The sequence below is a fragment of the Halichoerus grypus genome, chromosome 4, assembly GCF_964656455.1.
Source record: "Halichoerus grypus chromosome 4, mHalGry1.hap1.1, whole genome shotgun sequence".
Lineage (NCBI taxonomy): Eukaryota > Metazoa > Chordata > Mammalia > Carnivora > Phocidae > Halichoerus > Halichoerus grypus.
In genome coordinates, this window is record NC_135715.1 from 51,923,763 (window position 1) to 51,943,789 (window position 20,027).

The following is a 20,027-nucleotide window of genomic DNA, read 5'->3' on the forward strand; positions in this document are numbered from 1 at the left end:
CCTTGTAAGTTAAGCAATTTGCCCACAGTCACAGCCATCCGGGAAAGGGTTCCTACTACACCTCTAGCCAGCTAACTTCCAAACCTGTGCACTCAATCAGTAAGACATTCAACTGGCCCATTTTTATTTAAAAAAAAAAAAAATCAACACTTTAAATTATAAGTTTGAGGACTAAATATATAAAGAATATGTATTGTTTTTAAAAGTTAAAAAAAAGAAAAAATAAAGACCAAACTTTTCTGAAAGTTTATTGTTAATTTAAGACCAATTTAAAAAACCAAAGTTGCTGTTCACTATGAATCTGATAATTCAATTGGGGAACATTATCAGAACATTCTAAGTAGAAAATGTCCATCCATTGCCTCCATAAACACATGCTGAATATCTACTATGTAGCAGACACTGTTCTAGGAACTGAGGATACAGAGATAAGCAAGAGAACTATGGTCCCTGCCCTTGAGGATCACATAGATAAGTTGGAAAGACAATCATTCTATATGTAAACAGAGTAACATGACTAGTGTGATGACAGGGAAATAGAAAGGTGTAAAAGTAGGGGAAACCTAATTCAGCTAGGGACAAGGGAAGACCCCTCAGGAGTTAGGGGAAGGGGGTGGAGAAGGGGACTGGGAGTGCTCCATGCAGAGAAGAGCATGCACCGAGGACCAGGGCAGAGAGATGATAAAACTGAAGGAAGTTCAGAGTGGCTCAACCTACTACCGAGTGAGACAAAGGAAGGAGACAAGGCTTAGGACTAGAAAGGCGGGCAGAGGCCAGATCCTGCAGGACACCGTTAGCCATATTGAAGACTATACCTAAGAGCAATGGGAAGCCAATTTAAGCAAAAAAGAGACTGAGTCAGATTTTAGTTAGACAAGTATCAATCTGGCTGCAGAGTGAAGAGTAGATCAGAGTGGAAGGAAGGTTGAGGTAGAGCTATATTAGCAAAGGACTGCTGCAGTCCAGGTGATAGGCGATGATGAGCTGGGCTAGGGTGACAGATGTGGGAAGGAAGAATCGATGTTTATGAGTCAGAACGGACAGAACTTGATGGGAGATTGAATGGTGATTTCAGCTCTGAGGTAATTCTAAATTTTAGAAGGTGGAAGACCCTTTGTGCTTAATTAAAGTTGGAAAAAAGAATCTCACAAAAAAAAAATGCGCTCATTTAGTTGGAAAAAAAGAATCACCTCTAAAAACATATTCCAACAAGGAGAAAAAACTTACCACTTTTAAGCTGTTATTATCATGTATTCATTAGTAATTGAGTTCCAGCCATACATAACTCACCTGGTTACCAACCAATAATAGGTGTTCTCCGAGAAGAAAGTCCTTCAGCATGTCTTCCATCACTATCATGTGCTAGAGAAAAAAGAACTAGAAGTTAATTGTGTTTTGTATAATCAAGATGAAATAATAAAGTTAACAATAAAGATATCGTCATGCTAAGGAAAGCATCTAGAGTTCCAGTTCAAGATGGCAGTGTAGGAAGATCCTGAAGTCACCTCCTTCCATGGACATGCAGATTGTATAGCAACATATGAAATAATTTCCTCTTAGAAAAATCTAAAAGCTAGCTGACTGACGACTATGCAAATGAGAAGAAAACCATCAGAGCAAGTAGGAGAGGTTGGGATACAGTCTCCCCATAAACCTCACCCCTAGTGCAGCATCCTATAACTGGGAACTCAAAACCTGGAGCTTCCCCCTGAGGAATGTTTGAACCCCACACTGAGCATCCCAACTTCTAAGACATACACTTTGAGATATGAGCCCTCAAAACATCTAATTTTTTTTTAAAGATTTTATTTATTTATTTGACAGAGACACAGTGAGAGAGGGAACACAAGCAGGGGGAGTGGGAGAGGGAGAAGCAGGCTTCCCCCGGAGCAGGGAGCCCAATGCAGGGCTCGATCCCAGGACTCTGGGATCATGACCTGAGCCGAAGGCAGCAGCTTAACGACTGAGCCACCCAGGCGCCCCCAAAACATCTAATTTTGAAAACCAACAGGGCTCACATTCTGAGACCCACAAGACTCTAGTGATCTGAGAAACTGACCTGCCCCAGGGCCCAGCTCAGAGGCAGCTGACTGTGCCCAGACTTAAAGTGAAGGAGGCTCACCTGCTTCCATTAAAGCACTGGCCTGACGGACAGACATCTAATTTAACACACACGTAGAAGCCTGCTGGAACACTCTCTGGGGATGGAGACTGGCAGGTGCTATCTTTGTGCTCTCCCTTTGCTGGGATTCAGTACACCAGAATCTCCAGTTAAAGACCTTTTATGTGTGTCTGGTGCCTCAATTTCTCTGGCTGCCACCTAGGAGTCACCTCTTGATCACCTGGCTCTGGAGGCCAGGGCAGCTTGCACTCCTGGTCTCATACGACTATGATAATCGGTGTCACCCAGAAAGGAGCTCATACTTCTGTCTGGCACCCTGAGTTCTGGGACTGCTGCCAGAAGATACCTCTACATCGCCTGGCTCTGGTGGCCAGTGGGGCTTACACTTGTGGGTCCCACAGGACTGTAACTAAAGGACAAAGAGTTCTTAAACAGCTACTACCTCCAGGGCACAGCAACAGGCAACAAACCGAGGGGCTCAGTCTTTCAATGAAGGAGGGCTATAAGCTAATCATCATGACTGAGGCCTGAGGGGCAGTATTTAATTAAACAGGCATCTTGGGGCTGGCTGTAATCCTTTCTGGAGACTTGTGCTCACCCTCTAACATACTCCAAAGCACTAGTGTATCCTGGAGGGGAGATTTACACACATCTGGTGCCCTGGTTTCTGCAGCTGTCACCCCGTAGATACTCCTTAATCACATGGTGGCTCAGGGTGCTTGGATTTCTGGGTCCCACGGGACTGTGGCAATCGTAAAGATGGTTCTTGGCAGGCTACCAACCCAGGACACTGCATAAACAGTGGACTGAGGCACAGTCCTCAGTCTTCTGTGAAGGAGGCCCCTTTGCTCGTCCTGGAGATTCAGCCTGAGGAGCAAGCTTCAGGTCTGGCATACATGTAGAGGCCTATGGCGCACTCTCAAGGAACATAGGCTGTGGGTGCCATCTTGGCTCTCTCTCTTGGCCTTGCTCCAGTTCATCAGTATCACCCAGGAAAGGGCTTATACACTTGTCTGGAGCCCCAATCTCTGTGGGTGTCACCCAATAGACACCTCCAGATCACCTAGTTTTTGCGGTCAGTGGGGCTTCCACTTGTGATACACAGCACTGTATATATTTGCATACTTTTAAAAGCTGACACCTGAGGATGTGGTTTCCAGTCAGCCTGAACCTAAGCATTGAGATCCTCCCATATGGGACACAGAGATCTTGGCACATCCTCACTTACTGGGAACTATTAAGAATATAATGGGCAGCTTGCACAAGCACAAAGATTTAAGAGACAATCAAGAGCTAACGCAGGGTTGAATGACAAGGTTCATCTGCATGAGGTCACTCCTTTGAAAGACTGGGAGAAGTAGTCATCTCACATACTGTATAGAAATCAAGAGAGTCAAGCAAAATGAAGTAACAGAGGATATGTTCCAAATGGAAGAACAAGATAAAACCTCAGAATTAAAAACTTTAATAAAATGAGATAAGTAATTTACCTGATAAAGAGTTCAAAATAATGGTCATAAAGATGCTCACCAAACTGAGAAGAATGGATGGATGCAGTAAGAATTTCAAATAAGAGATGGAAAATATTAAAAAAAAAGTGTCAAACAGAAGTCACAATGTTGAAGAATAGAATAACTGAACTGAAAAGGTTCAAGAGCAGACCAGATGACAACTCAAAGACAAGGCAGTGGAGCTAACCCAATCAAAGCATCAAAAACAAAAAAAGAATTACAAAAAGTAAAGATACTTTAAGGGACTTAAGGGGCAACATCAAATGGACTAGCATTTGTACCACAGGGCCCCAGGAAGGAGAAGAGAGAGATAGAGGCAGAAATTTTATTTGAAAATATAATGGCTGAAAACTTCTCTAACCCAGGGAAGGAAACAGACATCTAGATGCAGGAATCCCAGCAAGTTCCAAATAAGAGGAACCTAAAGAGACCTACACCATGACACGTTATAATTAAAATGTCAAAAGTAAAAGACGAGAAGAGAATACTAAAAGCAGTAAGAGAAAAACAACTTGCTACATACAAGGGAACACCCATAAGGCAATCAGCAGATTTTTCAGCAGTAACATTGCACGCCAGAAGGGAGTGGCGTGATATATTCCAAGGACTGAAAAAAACCTTGCTAACAAAGAATACTCTACCTGGCAAAGTTATCACTCAGAAGTGAAAAACAGATAAAGAGTTTTCCAGATAAGCTAAAGCTAAATGAGTCATCACCACTAACCCAGCCTTACAAGAAATGTTAAAAGGACTTTAAGCTGAAAAGAAAGGGTGCTAATTAGTACTAAGAACACATATGAAAATAAATCTCACTGGAAAGGTAAATACATAGTAAAGATAGTGGATTAATCACTTATAAAGACAGTATGAAGGTTAAAAGCCAAAAGTAGTAAAAACAGCTATAATTATGATAATTAAGGGATATGTAAGATAAAAAATATAAAATGTGACAGCAAAAACATAAAACATGAGGGGGAAGAGCAAGAATGTTGAGATTTACAATGGGATTAAACTTAAGTTGTTATCAACTTAAAATAGGCTGTTGCAGATATATTATATGTAAGCCTCATGGTAACTACAAAGAAATAACCTATAGTAAATTCACAAAAAATAAAAAGAGAATATAAACATAACACTAAAGAAAGCCAACAAACTACAAAAGAAAAGAGTAAGAGAAGAAACAGAGAAGAACCACAAAAATAGCCAGAAAACAATTAACAAAATGACAATAAACACACACCTATTAATAATTACTCTGAATGTAAATGGACTAAAATCTCCAATCAAAAGACATAGAGTGGCTAAATGGATAAAATACCAAGACTCATCTATAAGCTGTCTCCAAGAGATTCATTTTAGAAGTAAAAATACACACAGACTCAAAGTGAAGAGATGAGAAAAGATATTCCATGCAAGTGGAAACCAAAAGAAAGTGCAAGTAGCTGTACTCATATAAAGCATTTTGCTAGTAAGGAAACTGAATCTTTAATCAAAAAGCTCTCAACAAATGGAAGTCCAGACCAGATGGCTCTACTAGTGAATTACACCAAACATTCAAAGAAGAATTAATACCAATCCTTCTCAAAGTATTCCAAAAAAATAAAAGGGAATGCTTCAAAACCAGCGTTACCCTGATACCAAAACCAGACAAGGAAGAAAAATTACAAGTCAATATCCTTAATGAACATAGATGGAAAAATCCTCAATGAAATATTAGCAAGCCATAATTTAACAATACATTTAAAAAATCACACAATATGATCAAGTGGGAATTACTGCAGGGATGCAAGGATGGTTAAACATCTGCAAATCAGTCAATGTGGTACACCACATTAACAAAGTGAAGGATAAAAATCACGATCTTTGCAACAGATGCAGAAAAAGCATCTGACAAAATTCAACACCCTTTTATGATTAAAAAAAAAACCCTCTCAACAAAGCAGTATAGAGGGAATATATCTCAACATAATAAAGGTCATGTACGATAAGCCCACAGATAACAACATACTCAATGGTAAAAAGCTCAAAGCTGTTCCTCTAAGATCGGGAACAAGACAAGAATGCCCACTCTTGCCACTTTTATTCAACACAATACCAGAGAAATTAGGCAATTAAAAAAAAAAAAAAAGGAAATAGGAAAGGAAGAAGTAAACCTGTCACTATTTGCAGATGGTGGTATTAATATATAGAAAACCCTGAAGACACTATCAGAAAGCTGTTAGAACTAACAAACAAATTCAGCAAAGTTGAAAGATACAAAATCAATACAAAAAAAATTTGTTGTTTTCCTATACACTAATAATGAACCATCAGAAAAAGAAATTAAGAAAACAATCCCACTTACAACTGCATCAACAAGATTAAAATACCTACGAATAAATTTAACCAAGGAGGTGAAAGACCTGTATACTGAAAACTACAAGACATTAAAGAAATAGAAGACACAAATAAATGAAAAGATATTCCATGTTCATGGATTAGAATTAATGTTGTTAAAATGTCATACTATATCTATATATTCGATGTAATCCCTATCAAAATTTCAATGGCATTGTTCACAGAAACAGAACAATCCTAAAATTTATATGGAATCATAAAAGATCCTAAATAGTCGAAAAGTCATGAGAAAGAAGAACAATGTTGAAAGTATCACACTTTCTGATTTCAAACTATATTACAAAGCTATAGTAATAAAAAAGCTACAGTAGTCAATTAAAAAAGCTACACTAATAAAAAAAAGCTATAGTAATCAATCAAATTATAATATTGGCAGAAAAACAGACATATAAATCAATGGAACATAATAGACAGCCTAGAAATAAACCCATATGCATCAATGGTCAATTAATTTATGACAAAGGAGTCAAGAATGAAGAAAACAATGGAGAAAGGACAGTCTCTTCAATAAATGGTGTTGGGAAAATGGATAGTCACATGCAAAAGAATGAAACTGGATCACTACCTTCCACAAGATTCACATTCACAAATATTAAAAACTTGAACGTTAGGCTCTGAAACCATAAAACTTCTAGAAGAAAACATAGATGGTACGCTCTGTGACATAGATCTTAGTGATAATTTTGGAATCTGTCACCAAAAGCACAAGCAGTGAAAGCAAAATTAAACAAGTGGGACTCCATCCAACTAAGCAGCTTCTGCCTAGTGAAGGAAACTATCAGCAGAATGAAAAGGCAACCTAGTGAATGAGAGAAAATATTTGCAAATCATATATCTGATAACGGGCTAATATCAAAATATGTAAAGAACTCATATACCACAACAGGAAAAAAAACAAACAGTCCAAGTAAAAAATGGGCATATGGAAAAATGCCCTACATCACAGTCATCAGAGAAATGTAAATCAAAACCATAACGAGATTGTCACCTCCTATCTGTTAGAATGGCTATTATCAAAAAGACTAGAAATAACAAGTGTTGGTGAGGATGTGAAGATAAGGGAAACTTTGTGGTATTGCTGGTAGAATGTAAATTGATGTGGCCACTATGAAAATCAGTATAGAAGTTCCTCAAAAAATTAAAAACAGAACTACCATATGACCCAGCAATTCCACTTCTGGATATTTTTTTGAAGAAAATGAAAACACTAATTTGAAAAGATATTTGCACCCCCATATTCACTGCACCATTATTTATAATAGTCAAGGTATGGAAACAACCTATGTGTCTACTGATGGATGAATGGATAAAGAAGATGTGGCATATATATACACAATGGAATATTATTCAGCCATAAAAAGAATGAAATCTTGCCATTTGTAACAACATGGATGGTCCTTGAGGGCATTATGCTAAGTGAAAAAAGTCAGACAGAGAAAGACAAATACTGTATGATCTCTTACATATGGAATCTAAAAATATATATGTGTATATTTGTAATATGTCAACAACATATATATAACATATATATACTAAAAAAAATAAAATATCCAAGCTCATAGATATAGAAAACATATTGGTGGTTACTAGAGGCTGGAGGTAGGGCTGGGAGAAATGGGTAAATTGTTTTTGTTTTCTTTAGTTTAAATACATTGAATAAAAAAGAAAGGAAAGCATCTATTGTAATAGACAATACTCCATTTGATTTTTTAAAAAAACAAAAATTAATGCTGTGGTTATAATTTATATAACTAGTTAGAGCACTGGTACTTAAAACGTGAAGTAGTCCACTTAAGCAAGACTAAGCCACTCACCATTATTTCAAAGAGTTTTTATAATTTAACTCAAATATATTTTAACTATTGCTCTATGTAGGGTTGGCTTATAATTTAATATAATATTTAAATTACTACTTGCTAATAATGTAAATATACATAGGCTTTCCAAAATAACTGGAGATTTCCATGGAACATTTTACACTAACTTGGTCTTAACCATTACCTTCAAAGGATGTATAATTTTAGAATTAGAAATATAGTATTTAGCTTCCGCATTTTTATTTGAATTAGGATACAATATAATAAAAGAACAAGATTAAGGTTGTTCAGAACAACCACAAAGGAAATTACATTGCTCTTTTATATCTGGAAAATTAGGACAACCACAAGTAGGTCATGAAGGCTCATTGGGGGAGGAGGGAGGTTGGGAGAAGAAATATATCCCAGAACAATTAATATCCCTATTTCTTTCTCTTGGTTTTCTATATCAAAACAGTAACAGCAACCTAAGGAATGAAGTTATTGAAGCTCCCTATTTGTGGAAAAGGCAAATTAACTGTTTGCAGATATTTTTCTAGCTTGTTACCTGCTTTTCTTTTTTTAACTTGTTTTATGGATTTTTTTTTTTTTTTTTTACATCTCAAGCATTTCCCGTTTAACTTGTCCAATTAAGCTGTACTTCCTTTCAGAGTTTCTTTCCTAGAAAAACAGAAAGTTTTTTCTTTCCTTCAAAAACAGATGGGTATTTCCTAATGTTTATCTTTGTAGTTTTTATTTTTTTGAAATGTTTTCAGATACACCACTGAGCTAGAGTTTTAACAAAGCTCAAAGTAGGATGGGCTTGTCAATTCATTGTCCACTCCGGAACATTTTTAAGACTCAAAGAGACCTCGTTAATAATAATGGAAAACAAATGTAAACAGGAACTATTTTAGGGACTATCTTAAGCAAGCCAACGTGTGTGGTTACCCTACTTAAAAGGGAGTCTTAGAACACCCCTTTATTCTGGGTTCTAGTGATGATGTGGTCTGGAGATCTCTTCCTTCCAGCTAAGATGAAAAGTCAGTGCCAATTTAAGTCTTCTAGTAACAAAGGGGCTAATCTCCATGAGGAAAAGACAGAAGTTGGAACGAGCACCTGCAGAGCCAGATAAAAAAGCAATGTAAATACTGAAAAACAATTCAAAGTATAGTTGTATTCTTCTATACTGTACTCATGTTCTCCTACTTCACACCCTCCTTCCATCTAACTAGATCATTCAAGTCAACAAACATTAGCTAAGGCTAAGGTCACTGCCTACGTAATTCTTCTCTTAATCTCTTAGCCCACTTAAGTACCACAGACAATTTCAAGATATTATTTATTTATTTGAGAGAATGAAAGAGAGAGAGAGAGGGAGAGAAAGCAAAGGAGAGGGAGAAGGAGCAGGGGAGGGGCAGAGGGAGAAGCAGACTCCCCAATGAGCAGGGAGGGTGGGGGAGGGGGGCGCTCCATCCCAGGATTCTGGGATCATGACCTGAGCTGAAGGCAGATGCTTGACCAACTGAGCCACCCGGCGTCCCAACCACAGACAATTTTTTTTTTTAATTTTCTTTTTTTTTTCTTTTTTTTATTAACATATAATGTATTATTTGTTTCAGGGATACAGGTCTGTGATTCATCAGTCTTACACAATTCACAGCACTCACCATAGTACATACTCTCCCCAATGTCCATCACCCAGCCACCCCATCCCTCCCACCCCCCACCACTCCAGCAACCCTCAGTTTGTTTACTGAGATTAAGAGTCTCTTATGGTTTGTCTCCCTCTCTGGTTTCGTCTTGTTTCATTTTTCCCTCTCTTCCCCTATGATCCTCTGTCTTGTTTCTCAAATTCCTCATATCAGTGAGGTCATATGATACTTGTCTTTCTCTGATTGACTTACTTCGCTTAGCATAATACCCTCTAGTTCCATCCACGTCGTTGCAAATGGCAAGATGTCATTTTTTTTAATGGCTGTGTAATATTCCATTGTATATATATACCCCCATCTTCTTTACCCATTCATCTGTTGATGGACATCTAGGCTCTTTCCATAGTTTGGCTATTGTGGACATTGCTGCTATAAACATTGGGGTGCATGTGTCCCTTTGGATCCCTACATTTGTATCTTCGGGGTAAATACCCGGTAGTGCAATTGCTGGGTTGTAGGGTAGCTCTATTTTCAACTTTTTGAGGAACCTCCATACTGTTTTCCAGAATGGCTGCACCAGCTTGCATTCCCACCAACAGTGGAGGAGGGTTCCCCTTTCTCCACATCCTCACCAACATCTGTCATTTCCTGACTTGCTAATTTTAGCCATTCTGACTGATGTGAGGTGGTATCTCACTGAGGTTTTGATTTGTATTTCCCTGATGCCGAGTAATGTTGAGCACTTTCTCATGTGTCTGTTGGTCATCTGGATGTCTTCTTTGGAAAAATGTCTGTTCATGTCTTCTGCCCATTTCTTGATTGGATTATTTGTTCTCTGGGTGTTGAGTTTCATAAATTCTTTATAGATTTTGGATACTAGCCCTTTATCTGATATGTCATTTGCAAATATCTTCTCCCATTCTGTCGGTTGTCTTTTGGTTTTGTTGACTGTTTCCTTTGCTATGCAAAAGTTTTTTATCTTGATGAAGTCCCAATAGTTCATTTTTGCCCTTGCTTCCCTTGCCTTTGGCGATGTTTCTAGGAAGAAGTTGCTGCAGCTGAGCTCGAAGAGGTTGCTGCCTGTGTTCTCCTCAAGGATTTTGATGGATTCCTGTCTCACATTTAGGTCTTTCATCCATTTTGAGTCCATTTTTGTGTGTGGTGTAAGGAAATGGTCCAGTTTCATTCTTCTGCATGTGGCTGTCCAATTTTCCCAACACCATTTGTTGAAGAGACTGTCTTTTTTCCATTGGACATTCTTTCCTGCTTTGTCGAAGATTAGTTGACCATAGAGTTGAGGGTCCATTTCTGGGCTCTCTATTCTGTTCCATTGATCTATGTGTCTGTTTCTGTGCCAGTACCATACTGTCTTGATGATGACAGCTTTGTAATAGAGCTGGAAGTCTGGAATCGTGATGCCACCAGCTTTGCTTTTCTTTTTCAACATTCCTCTGGCTATTCGGGGTCTTTTCTGGTTCCATACAAATTTTAGGATTATTTGTTCCATTTCTTTGAAAAAAGTTGATGGTATTTTGATAGGGATTGCATTGAATGTGTAGATTGCTCTAGGTAGCACAGACATTTTCACAATATTTGTTCTTCAAATCTATGTGCATGGAATGTTTTTCCATTTCTTTGTGTCTTCCTCAATTTCTTTCATGAGTATTTTATAGTTTTCTGAGTACAGATTCTTTGCCTCTTTGGTTAGATTTATTCCTAGGTATCTTTTGGTTTTGGGTGCAATTGTAAATGGGATCGACTCCTTAATTTCTCTTTCTTCTGTCTTGTTGTTGGTGTATAGAAATGCAACTGATTTCTGTGCACTGATTTTATATCCTGCCACTTTACTGAATTCCTGTATGAGTTCTAGCAGTTTTGGGGTGGAGTCTTTTGGGTTTTCCACATAAAGTATCATATCATCTGCAAAGAGTGGGAGTTTGACTTCTTCGCCGATTCAGATGCCTTTTATTTCTTTTTGTTGTCTGATTGCTGAGGCACAGACAATTTCTTAAAAGTTTCCTCTTCCAGTTAATTGTCCATCTCTCCTGAATCCCTCCTACTTCTCTAACAATTTCTCTCCGTAATCTTTTAGGTTAGATCTTCTTGTTGTAACAATTCCTTAGATAACTGATTTCCCCCATGTTCCTTCATTTGCTCTCTCTCAGTACCTTTTTGCATGCTCTCCTCAGGGGTCAAGGTTCAGGGCAGAGTAGCTTGTGCCTACTTGTACATGGGCACTCACCCAAGGGTGAGGGAGGGCTGTATGAGACTTGGGTATCCATAAGTCTGTGCTTGAAGAGCTACTTCAGACTACTCTCCCTAAATCCTCGCATCCATTCCATTGCTTCAGCTACCAATTCTACGCTGATCTTCAACAGTAAAACTTTCCTCTTCAACTCCAGCCTCATATTCTGAGCACCTATCAAACTATGTACTTGTTTATTTCCCAGTTTCTTCAACCTCAACGTATCCAAAACTTGTCTCATTGTTTTCTTCTCAACTTCATTCTTTATCCAGTATCTTTTATCCCCATTAATAGCATCATTTCCCACCACCTGACCAAACCTCTACCATCATCTTCCTGCACACTTCACTCTTCCCTTACCAGGAGCCAGTTAGACACCAAGTCTAAGCCATTCAGCCACCCAAAAGTCAACGGTATCTATCCCTTCCTTTCTATCCCCAGTTTTCATTTAGGATTTTACATCTCTGGCCTAGATTTTTATCAGCCAATTTGGCTTCTCTAACTTCAGTCTCTGCTTGAGGCAATGTGCTCTTTAAATAACTGACAGTTACTTCTTCGCTCAAAATCATGTCACTTCTTTTTTCAAAATTCCTTAAATGACTCTTAATACCTTTGAAACAAAGGTTCATCCTTCCTTCTTTTTTGTTTTTTTTTTGCTAAAGGATACTTATTTATTTATTGAGGTATAATTGACATTATAATGTTAAATTAGTTTCAGGTTGTGCAATATGATTCAACATTTATATACAGTGTGAAATGATCACCACCATCTGCCACCTTGCAAAAGTGATATGATACTATTGATTATATTCCCCATGCTGTACACTACATCCCCATGACTACTTTAATTTATAACTGGAAGTCTATACTTCTCAACTCCCTTCACCAATTTAGCCTCCCCCCAGGACTCCCCTCCCCTTCTTATCTTCCTAATTTAGTCTTGGCCTCATTTCCTGTCACTCTCCTCCAACATTATATTCAGTCAAAAATTTAGAATAATTTTCTCTTTTCTCTTCTGTTTACTTTTCCATCAGACTATGTGCTCCCTGAGGACGAATCTTGGCTTTCATCTTACACATAGTTCCACTGACTCTACCCACCGCCTAAACAGCCCTGCTATGTGTCCTCTCCACTCTATCCCCACTGTCACCCCCTTTGTTCAGATCCTTCATAACTTGTACTTAGACTACTGCAACAACCCCCTAACAAGTCTCTCTTTGCCTTGGTTCCAACTCATAGACAACATTAAAGAGTGAATGCAAAGTTAGCAAGTGGAAATGTGCTTAACATCTTTCAATGGCTTCCTCACTTCTTCTGAATAGCGTCCAGATTCCTTAATTAGCAAAGTCAAGATGTTCTGACCCTTTCCTAACCCACTGGCCTCATCGCTTGTCACTCTTGCATTTGCAACCTCAGCTCTGTGTCAGTGATAATTAATTATATGTAGCTTCCTAAATGAACTAGTCTGTCACATAGCCAAGTCTCTGCAAATGCTAGTCTCTCTGCCGGAGAGAGTCAACTTTGCCTGGTTAGCTCATTTTCCATGATCATTCTAATCTGGGACAATCATCTCATCAGTGCTACCATAGTAACCTGTGTGTACTTCCACCACACTGTACAGTAATCATGTGTACTTTCTTGTCTTTCTCCCTTGACAGAGCCCTGGAGCTACACAACCATATGTGTGCATGTGTGCATATTTTAATCCCTTTATCCAAATACCTTAGAACAAGGCTTGATACATGGTAGATATTTTAAACATTTTTTCAGAACTAAAATTCCTTGGGGTTAAAGAGGCTATTGCTTTCTCTTTCTTCCAATTTCTCCTTACTACTATAACATTCTTTAATGACAGATTTAATAAAACAATAGCCTCATTATGAACATTCAAAATCTTACTCCTTCTTTATTAATCCACTCACCACATACTTGCTCAGCATTCACTATCTGCCAAGCACATGCTATTTGCTGAAGACTCAAAATAAAGAAAAACAGACTTTACTTTAGTGGTGTGGAAAACACATTTAAAAAATCGATTTCAATACCATGTGGCAAGGGGACCACAGGACATAGAAGAGATGGTAGAGAAGCCCCTAAATATTCAAGAGACACCAAAGACTACTGCTTCAAAAGGAAGTACAGACTAAAAGGAAATCATAACATACGCAACAAAAGCAAATGTAATCCAAAGCCACGGTTCCTTGAATTGGTACAGCTAAAATTTTTCATTAGTGGTTAATTCATAATGCTTTATGAAGCAAAGGTACATCTGGAGACAGGCTACAGCAAGTCCCTCAGGGCCACTATGTAAAGTTCACAGCAGCCCTGCGGTCCTCACTGTCCATGTCACAAACACCATGGCAACAGACACTGTGTTCAAGGGCACAATGGCCCTCCCTGCTACTGAATTTCCTACGTTCTCAAATGCTGGGAGGTCTTTTCAACCTTTGCTACCATGGGGTTTTTCAAATTGTCTCTTATAACAAAGTTTCCTGGTTCTTTTTTCTTTATTCCTTTCCACTACATGGGCAGAACACGATACCATCAGTGCTTGGAAATAGTCTATTTTCCTTACAATCGTGTTTTTGTCTTTCTTTGATAGGCAAGATTGTTTTCCTTCTTTGTGTCTTAAAAGTAACTTTATTGTCTGCTCATTTGTCCACTGCTTGTGTAAGAGCATTAATGCTCTGGAAGAGAAGTAAAACTTACATTAGTTAATGGGCTATAGAATGGATACAAAACAAATCCAGGTTATGTCTTCGCCTATTTCATAGGTAATAATTACAGTTTTGACAGATTTCAAAATATTGGATCAAGATTTTTATTGAGAAAGAAGAATTTGCCCAGATACCTTCTATACTGTTAATATAATGTAGGGATATAAATTACGGTACTCACTGAACAACAAATATGATTGGGAAATGGCAGATAAAAAGCTTAATTTTTCTAACTCCTTAATATAGTAAAAATAGTAAGAAGTGGGGCACCTGGGTGGTACAGTCAGTTAAGTGTCCGACTCTTGGTTTCAGCTCAGGTTATGCTCTCAGGGTCGTGAGACTGAGCCCCAGGTGGGGCTGCGCACTCAGCGAGGAGTCTGCTTGGGATTCTCTTTCCCTCTCCCTCTGCCCCCTCCGCTCATGTGTTCTCTCTCTCTCTCAAAGTAAATAAATAAATCTTTAAAAAAAATAGTAAGTAGAAGTTCTTCTAACATAATATAAGGTTATTATTTACATTCAGATTAGGGACCAAATATTAGAGAAAAATTTAAGTATGTTTCTTTTTATAAAATAAATATATAACCACTTAACATAAAATCTGGAAAAGAAAAAACTCCTACATTATGGGTAATTTTCTCTGGAAAACATTCTTATTAAAGTGAATATCTATAGAAAAGCTTTCTGGATATACACTTATTTCTGTGTCTTAGTGGAAGGTCCATAATTATTGGTTAGTTTACAAGTGAGAAATTATCTACTTTCCTCCCTTAAAAAGGAAAAGTGAACAAGAGAAAAATATTAGGAATTTTCAGGAAAAGGAAAGGAATATGTAGAAAAGAATGCACAGGATACATCCTCTTTGAGCTACTGAAATAATTCAACAGGAAAGCAAAAGAGAGGATGAGTATTAGTTCATTTTGTTTTTCGTTTAGTGATATATTCATTTTATTTACCTGGAGCCTAGAGCATGTGCATATATAAAATATATTACCCTAATCACAGTAGTAACTCTTCCAATTTTCAAGTGTCTTGGGAAAGAATTTAAAAGTTTACAATGCCTTAATAAAAGATGTGTCAACACTTCATTTGGCATCATCTGAATTGAACTTAGCAAATTACAAAAATAATTAAACATCAGTTTCATTGTGGAGTTAATTACCACAATGTAAGAGGAGATTTATCCATAAATGCAAAGCAATGATCTTACCTGAATGTTGTCATAGAACAGAACATCAGGCACTTTCATTTTCTCATGGGCATTATAGATCGGTGCACTAACAGCCCCAATCCTCAGGGATCCAGATGCTGTTTCACCTAAACATTTCACACAGGATGAAGAATTACTCATAGCACTGTGCTCAGAGAAGCCAAGTCCAATGTGAACATAACGCAACATAGCATCTTTAATATCTTATGGGCTCATTAAGGAATTTCAATTTAACATCTAAAAGAAGTAAGTTTGAAGGTGGTAATAAAACATAATAACTCTACATAAAATGCCTAAAATGTTCTAAAAGATAACTAATTTTATATAAAATAACGCATGTTAGCGAACAACAGAGATACAATTAGAGAAGAACCCCAGAACTCAGTTAAGCCACCTCCATGAGCTTGTTCTGTCAGAGACTATAACACATAAAACAAACCAAATATACATTCAAAAGCTCTGAAGTACTCTGAATATCATTTTTGGGGACCCACCCATTGAAAAACTCCAAGTGAGAACCCCCTGGAATTCTAGTAAAAAATACTGATTAATCAACTACCCCAGACCTCTGAAATTATGATTTCCAGGGATGGTCTAGGAGATCTGTATTTTCAAATAAGCACCCCAGGTGTTACACAGCTATTCTGTGATGATTACTATTGTGTCATCTCCTATTTGCTTTAAACAGTTGGTCTAGAATAGAATATGAGCTCCTGACAGCCAGCAAACCCAATAATAAATCTGAAGTCAAGGAACACATCTCATATACATTCTCTCCATGGTTAATAATCATAACATTAATGGTAGTAGTTGTTATAATAGTACTGATGATCACAATAGAAACTATCATTTATTGAGGACCTTCTATGGGCCAGATCTCAAACCAGAAGCTTCATTGTTTTCTCATATAATTTCATGTAATTCTCAACAATGAGACAAGAACTATGAGGAAGCTAAGGACATAAATTAAGTAATTTGCTTACAACCACCCAGCTAACATGGACAGAGCTAAAAATAGAACTTAGTATAGTCTAATATTCTTTCTGCCAAGTAGGGTATGTTTAATCCTTTGACTCCAAATAATACTTCATCCTGTGGAAATACCTGAGCAAGCAGACAGATTATCATGATGCCTTAAACAACTGACCCATCTACCACCTTCCCACCCTGCCACCCTTCAAATAAGAAAACTGCCCTTTTGTGCTAAAGCATTTTGAAAGACAGGTGGAGAAGAGCAACATTTGCGTTCTGCAGTACCACGAACGATTTTGAGCTAAAAATAATTAAACTGTCATCCTGTTTAATCAGTGTTCAGTGCTACACATTTGCCAAAGCACAGGAGACCTCTCCCTCCAATAGATCCTTGCCATTTCCCTTTTATTTACAAGTTCCACAGGGAAGAAAACCTATAAGCTGTCACGCTGAGAATCTACTGTTTATTTATTACCAGCAGGGTCTCTGAAACAGACCCAATACAAAACTGTACAAAGACCAGGATTGTGGCAGGAATTTTACTATATGCTTGTATGTTAAGATGACAAACAAAATTTCAGATTCAAGTAGCATCTGATATCATCTATGGTTTAGTTTATGGAACACATCTGTTCAGTAGATTTAGGGCTTCAGGACAATTTAATTCACTCATCTAATGTTTATTGTTAAAATTTCAAGCTTGAAAAGGGAAATGCACTCAGAGGATGGTGATGCTTGTACTTCCCCGGGGGAAACCCGCTAGCTGTCTGCTAAGAAATCTCATAGGATGGCAGTATTTTAGTCCATTCGTCAAGGTTCTTAGTCTGGTATACTCAAAACCTAATTTTGTCATGTCAACTGACCACAAACCTGACTCTCGGGAGAATATTAAAGACATATATTCTGATCTATATATAAATTCTGATATATAAAACAAGAATTGAAAATATTACAGTGTAATGAAAGCTGCGCCTTTCATATGGACCCTATGATACACTGGTTGCCATGCCAGCATATTATCTGGAGGGAGAACTACACAGAAAGCTAAATCCTCATCAGGTTATTTGGTGAACCTTGTCCTCTGAACAAGGAGAGTACATTAAATGAATTCTCCTCAAGAGATAAAGGGAACCAGATGAGTCAACAGTCTCTTGGGTTCCTTATCCCCTACGCCAGGCTTAGATGGGAACTGCTGACACTGGCCCATTACCAAGACTGAACAATCTATTGTCAGAACAACTCAGTTCGTCTTTGGATATGTTAAGACATTCAGTCAAGTAACATTACAAGTTTGACTTGTAATGTTCTGTCTCTTTGAACTGGCTCCAGAGTTGTTCTGTCTCTTTGACCTGGTTCTGCATATCTGGACCCAGATCCATCAGTAGGTGGGATTTTTAATTTTACTCTTAAAAAAGTCATCTCAGGGACACCTGGGTGGCTCAGTTGGTTAAGCGGCTGCCTTTGGCTTGGGTCATGATCCCAGGGCCCTGGGATCGAGCCCCACGTCTGGCTCCCTGCTCGGTGGGAAGCCTGCTTCTCCCTCTGCCTGCTGCTATGCCTACTTGTGCTCTCTGTCTCTCTGTCAAATAAATAAATAAAATCTTAAAAAAAAGTCATCTCATTTAACACCAAATTCTTGTCTCAGTAGCCCCAACTATTAAAAACACCTACCACAAAGAGAGCCACAATAAGTGCTCATTAGAGAGAGGGTCCCACATTGGATTTTTGATAGAATAGGTACTTATCTCAAAAAGTAGAGAAACTTTCGTTGTGCTCTAATTGAAGAATAAGGAACTTCTATAGGAAGAGCTAAACCATCCCAAAGTTCAAAATACATATGGTTATCCAGAAGAAAAGTACCACAAAAGACAATATGAATAGAAATGGAAGGAATAAGAAGGCATGAAATGGTACTCTGAATATTATTTTATTTTACATCAACCTAGAACAGTTTCCTGAACATATCCCACAGAACTAGTGGTCCTCAAAATGTAAATGTTGTGCAAAGAAAGCAGAATTCTAGATTCTATGGTGACATATATTTGGAAAAAAAAAAAAGGTAAAACCAAATCATTCAAGTTTCTTTAGAGCAGGAATTCTCAGAGCCTTGAATATGTTTGTGTCAATTGTGACTCTTTGGAGGAGGACCTGTATCTGGTATGCACTGAAATAAAGGAAATATTCTTTTTTTTTTTAAGATTTGAGAGAGAGTGCGCGCGCACATGCACGAGCATGGGGGAGGGGTAGTGGGAGAGGGGAAGCAGACTCCCCGCTAAGTAGGGATGATCCCAGGACCCAGAGATCATGACCTGAGCTGAAGGCAGATGCTTAGCCAACTGAGCCACCCAGGCAAATAAAGGAAATATTCTAAGATTTAATTTGTAAGTGGGTTTCAATTTAAAAATAAATAAATAAAAGATTGATTTCTTCAACCCAATACATAAAACAAAGTAGATGGAAAACAAAACCACTTTTTATTGAAATTAAAATAATCATACAAATGTTTGATAATAATTATTTCACTAAAAAAAGAAACAAGTCAAATACTTACATTTGTAATCCTCCAGTTCTGGTTCCTGATGATTATCAGTACTTACTTCTATTGCAGCATCTGCCAGGTTTTTTTCTAATGCTGACCTTGCAAGGCTTGGTAAGAACCTGATGGGGCCAGGAGGACAGAATGATAAAGTCAAAGCTTTCTGTGATTTCTAAATATCTTTTGGCACGTACACACACAAACTCTCTCTTTCTCTCCTTCTTACTCTCTTTCTATCTCAAGACAACCAATTAAGGATGCTCAGTCTTGAGCTGTGAAATCCAAATAATAAAAAATTTTGAAATAAATATAAACTTCAAGTACCTGTGAAGATGAATATCTGTTTATCTCCTTTAATAAAACTTACATGTAATTGGCAGTATTCATGTATATACAACATTTTACAGGACAAGACTTAAAATGATTTGCTTTTTAAAATGGATTTAGTATACTTAACAAATCTTGTTTAATTGTTTAACTGGATTATCAAATTTTCTTAAATAGATAAAATAACACCTTAACTGGCTCCAACTTGGCAATCAGAAATTCAAATTAGTGGAAGTGGATTAATGATGTTTGCTTTCTAACACAAATTATTCAATTTAGGATTATACAGCTTGGTCTTCCCTTCCATTTAAAAAATATACCTGCCTGTCTTCTATACATATGCTGCCAAAGCAACAATCTGGTGAGTGACAGAGGCATTCTTCATTTACAAATAGATGGTATGAACATCATGGGCTTAATGAAAATGGAGTTTCCTACCCACACAAATAAAACTGTATCTGGAATTTACGATCCCAAGTGAGCCCGCAGAAATGATTTTTAACCTATTACCTGTGCTATACTAGTATAAACTAACCACTATG

General features: G+C 37.7%; 1 protein-coding gene across 6 annotated transcripts in view; it reads right to left on the reverse strand.

Moving 5' to 3' along the window:
• VWA8 (von Willebrand factor A domain containing 8) overlaps positions 1-20,027 on the reverse strand; it is a 348,712-nt gene that overhangs the window by 187,403 nt on the left and 141,282 nt on the right. For all 6 annotated transcript variants that reach the window (XM_078070311.1, XM_078070310.1, XM_078070309.1 and 3 more), the window contains 3 exons: positions 19,174-19,280; positions 15,651-15,757; positions 1,291-1,362 (listed from right to left, as the gene is read on the reverse strand). In XM_078070311.1, the coding sequence (XP_077926437.1) occupies positions 1,291-1,362; positions 15,651-15,757; positions 19,174-19,280 (286 nt within the window). The remainder of the gene's footprint in view (positions 1-1,290; positions 1,363-15,650; positions 15,758-19,173; positions 19,281-20,027) is intronic.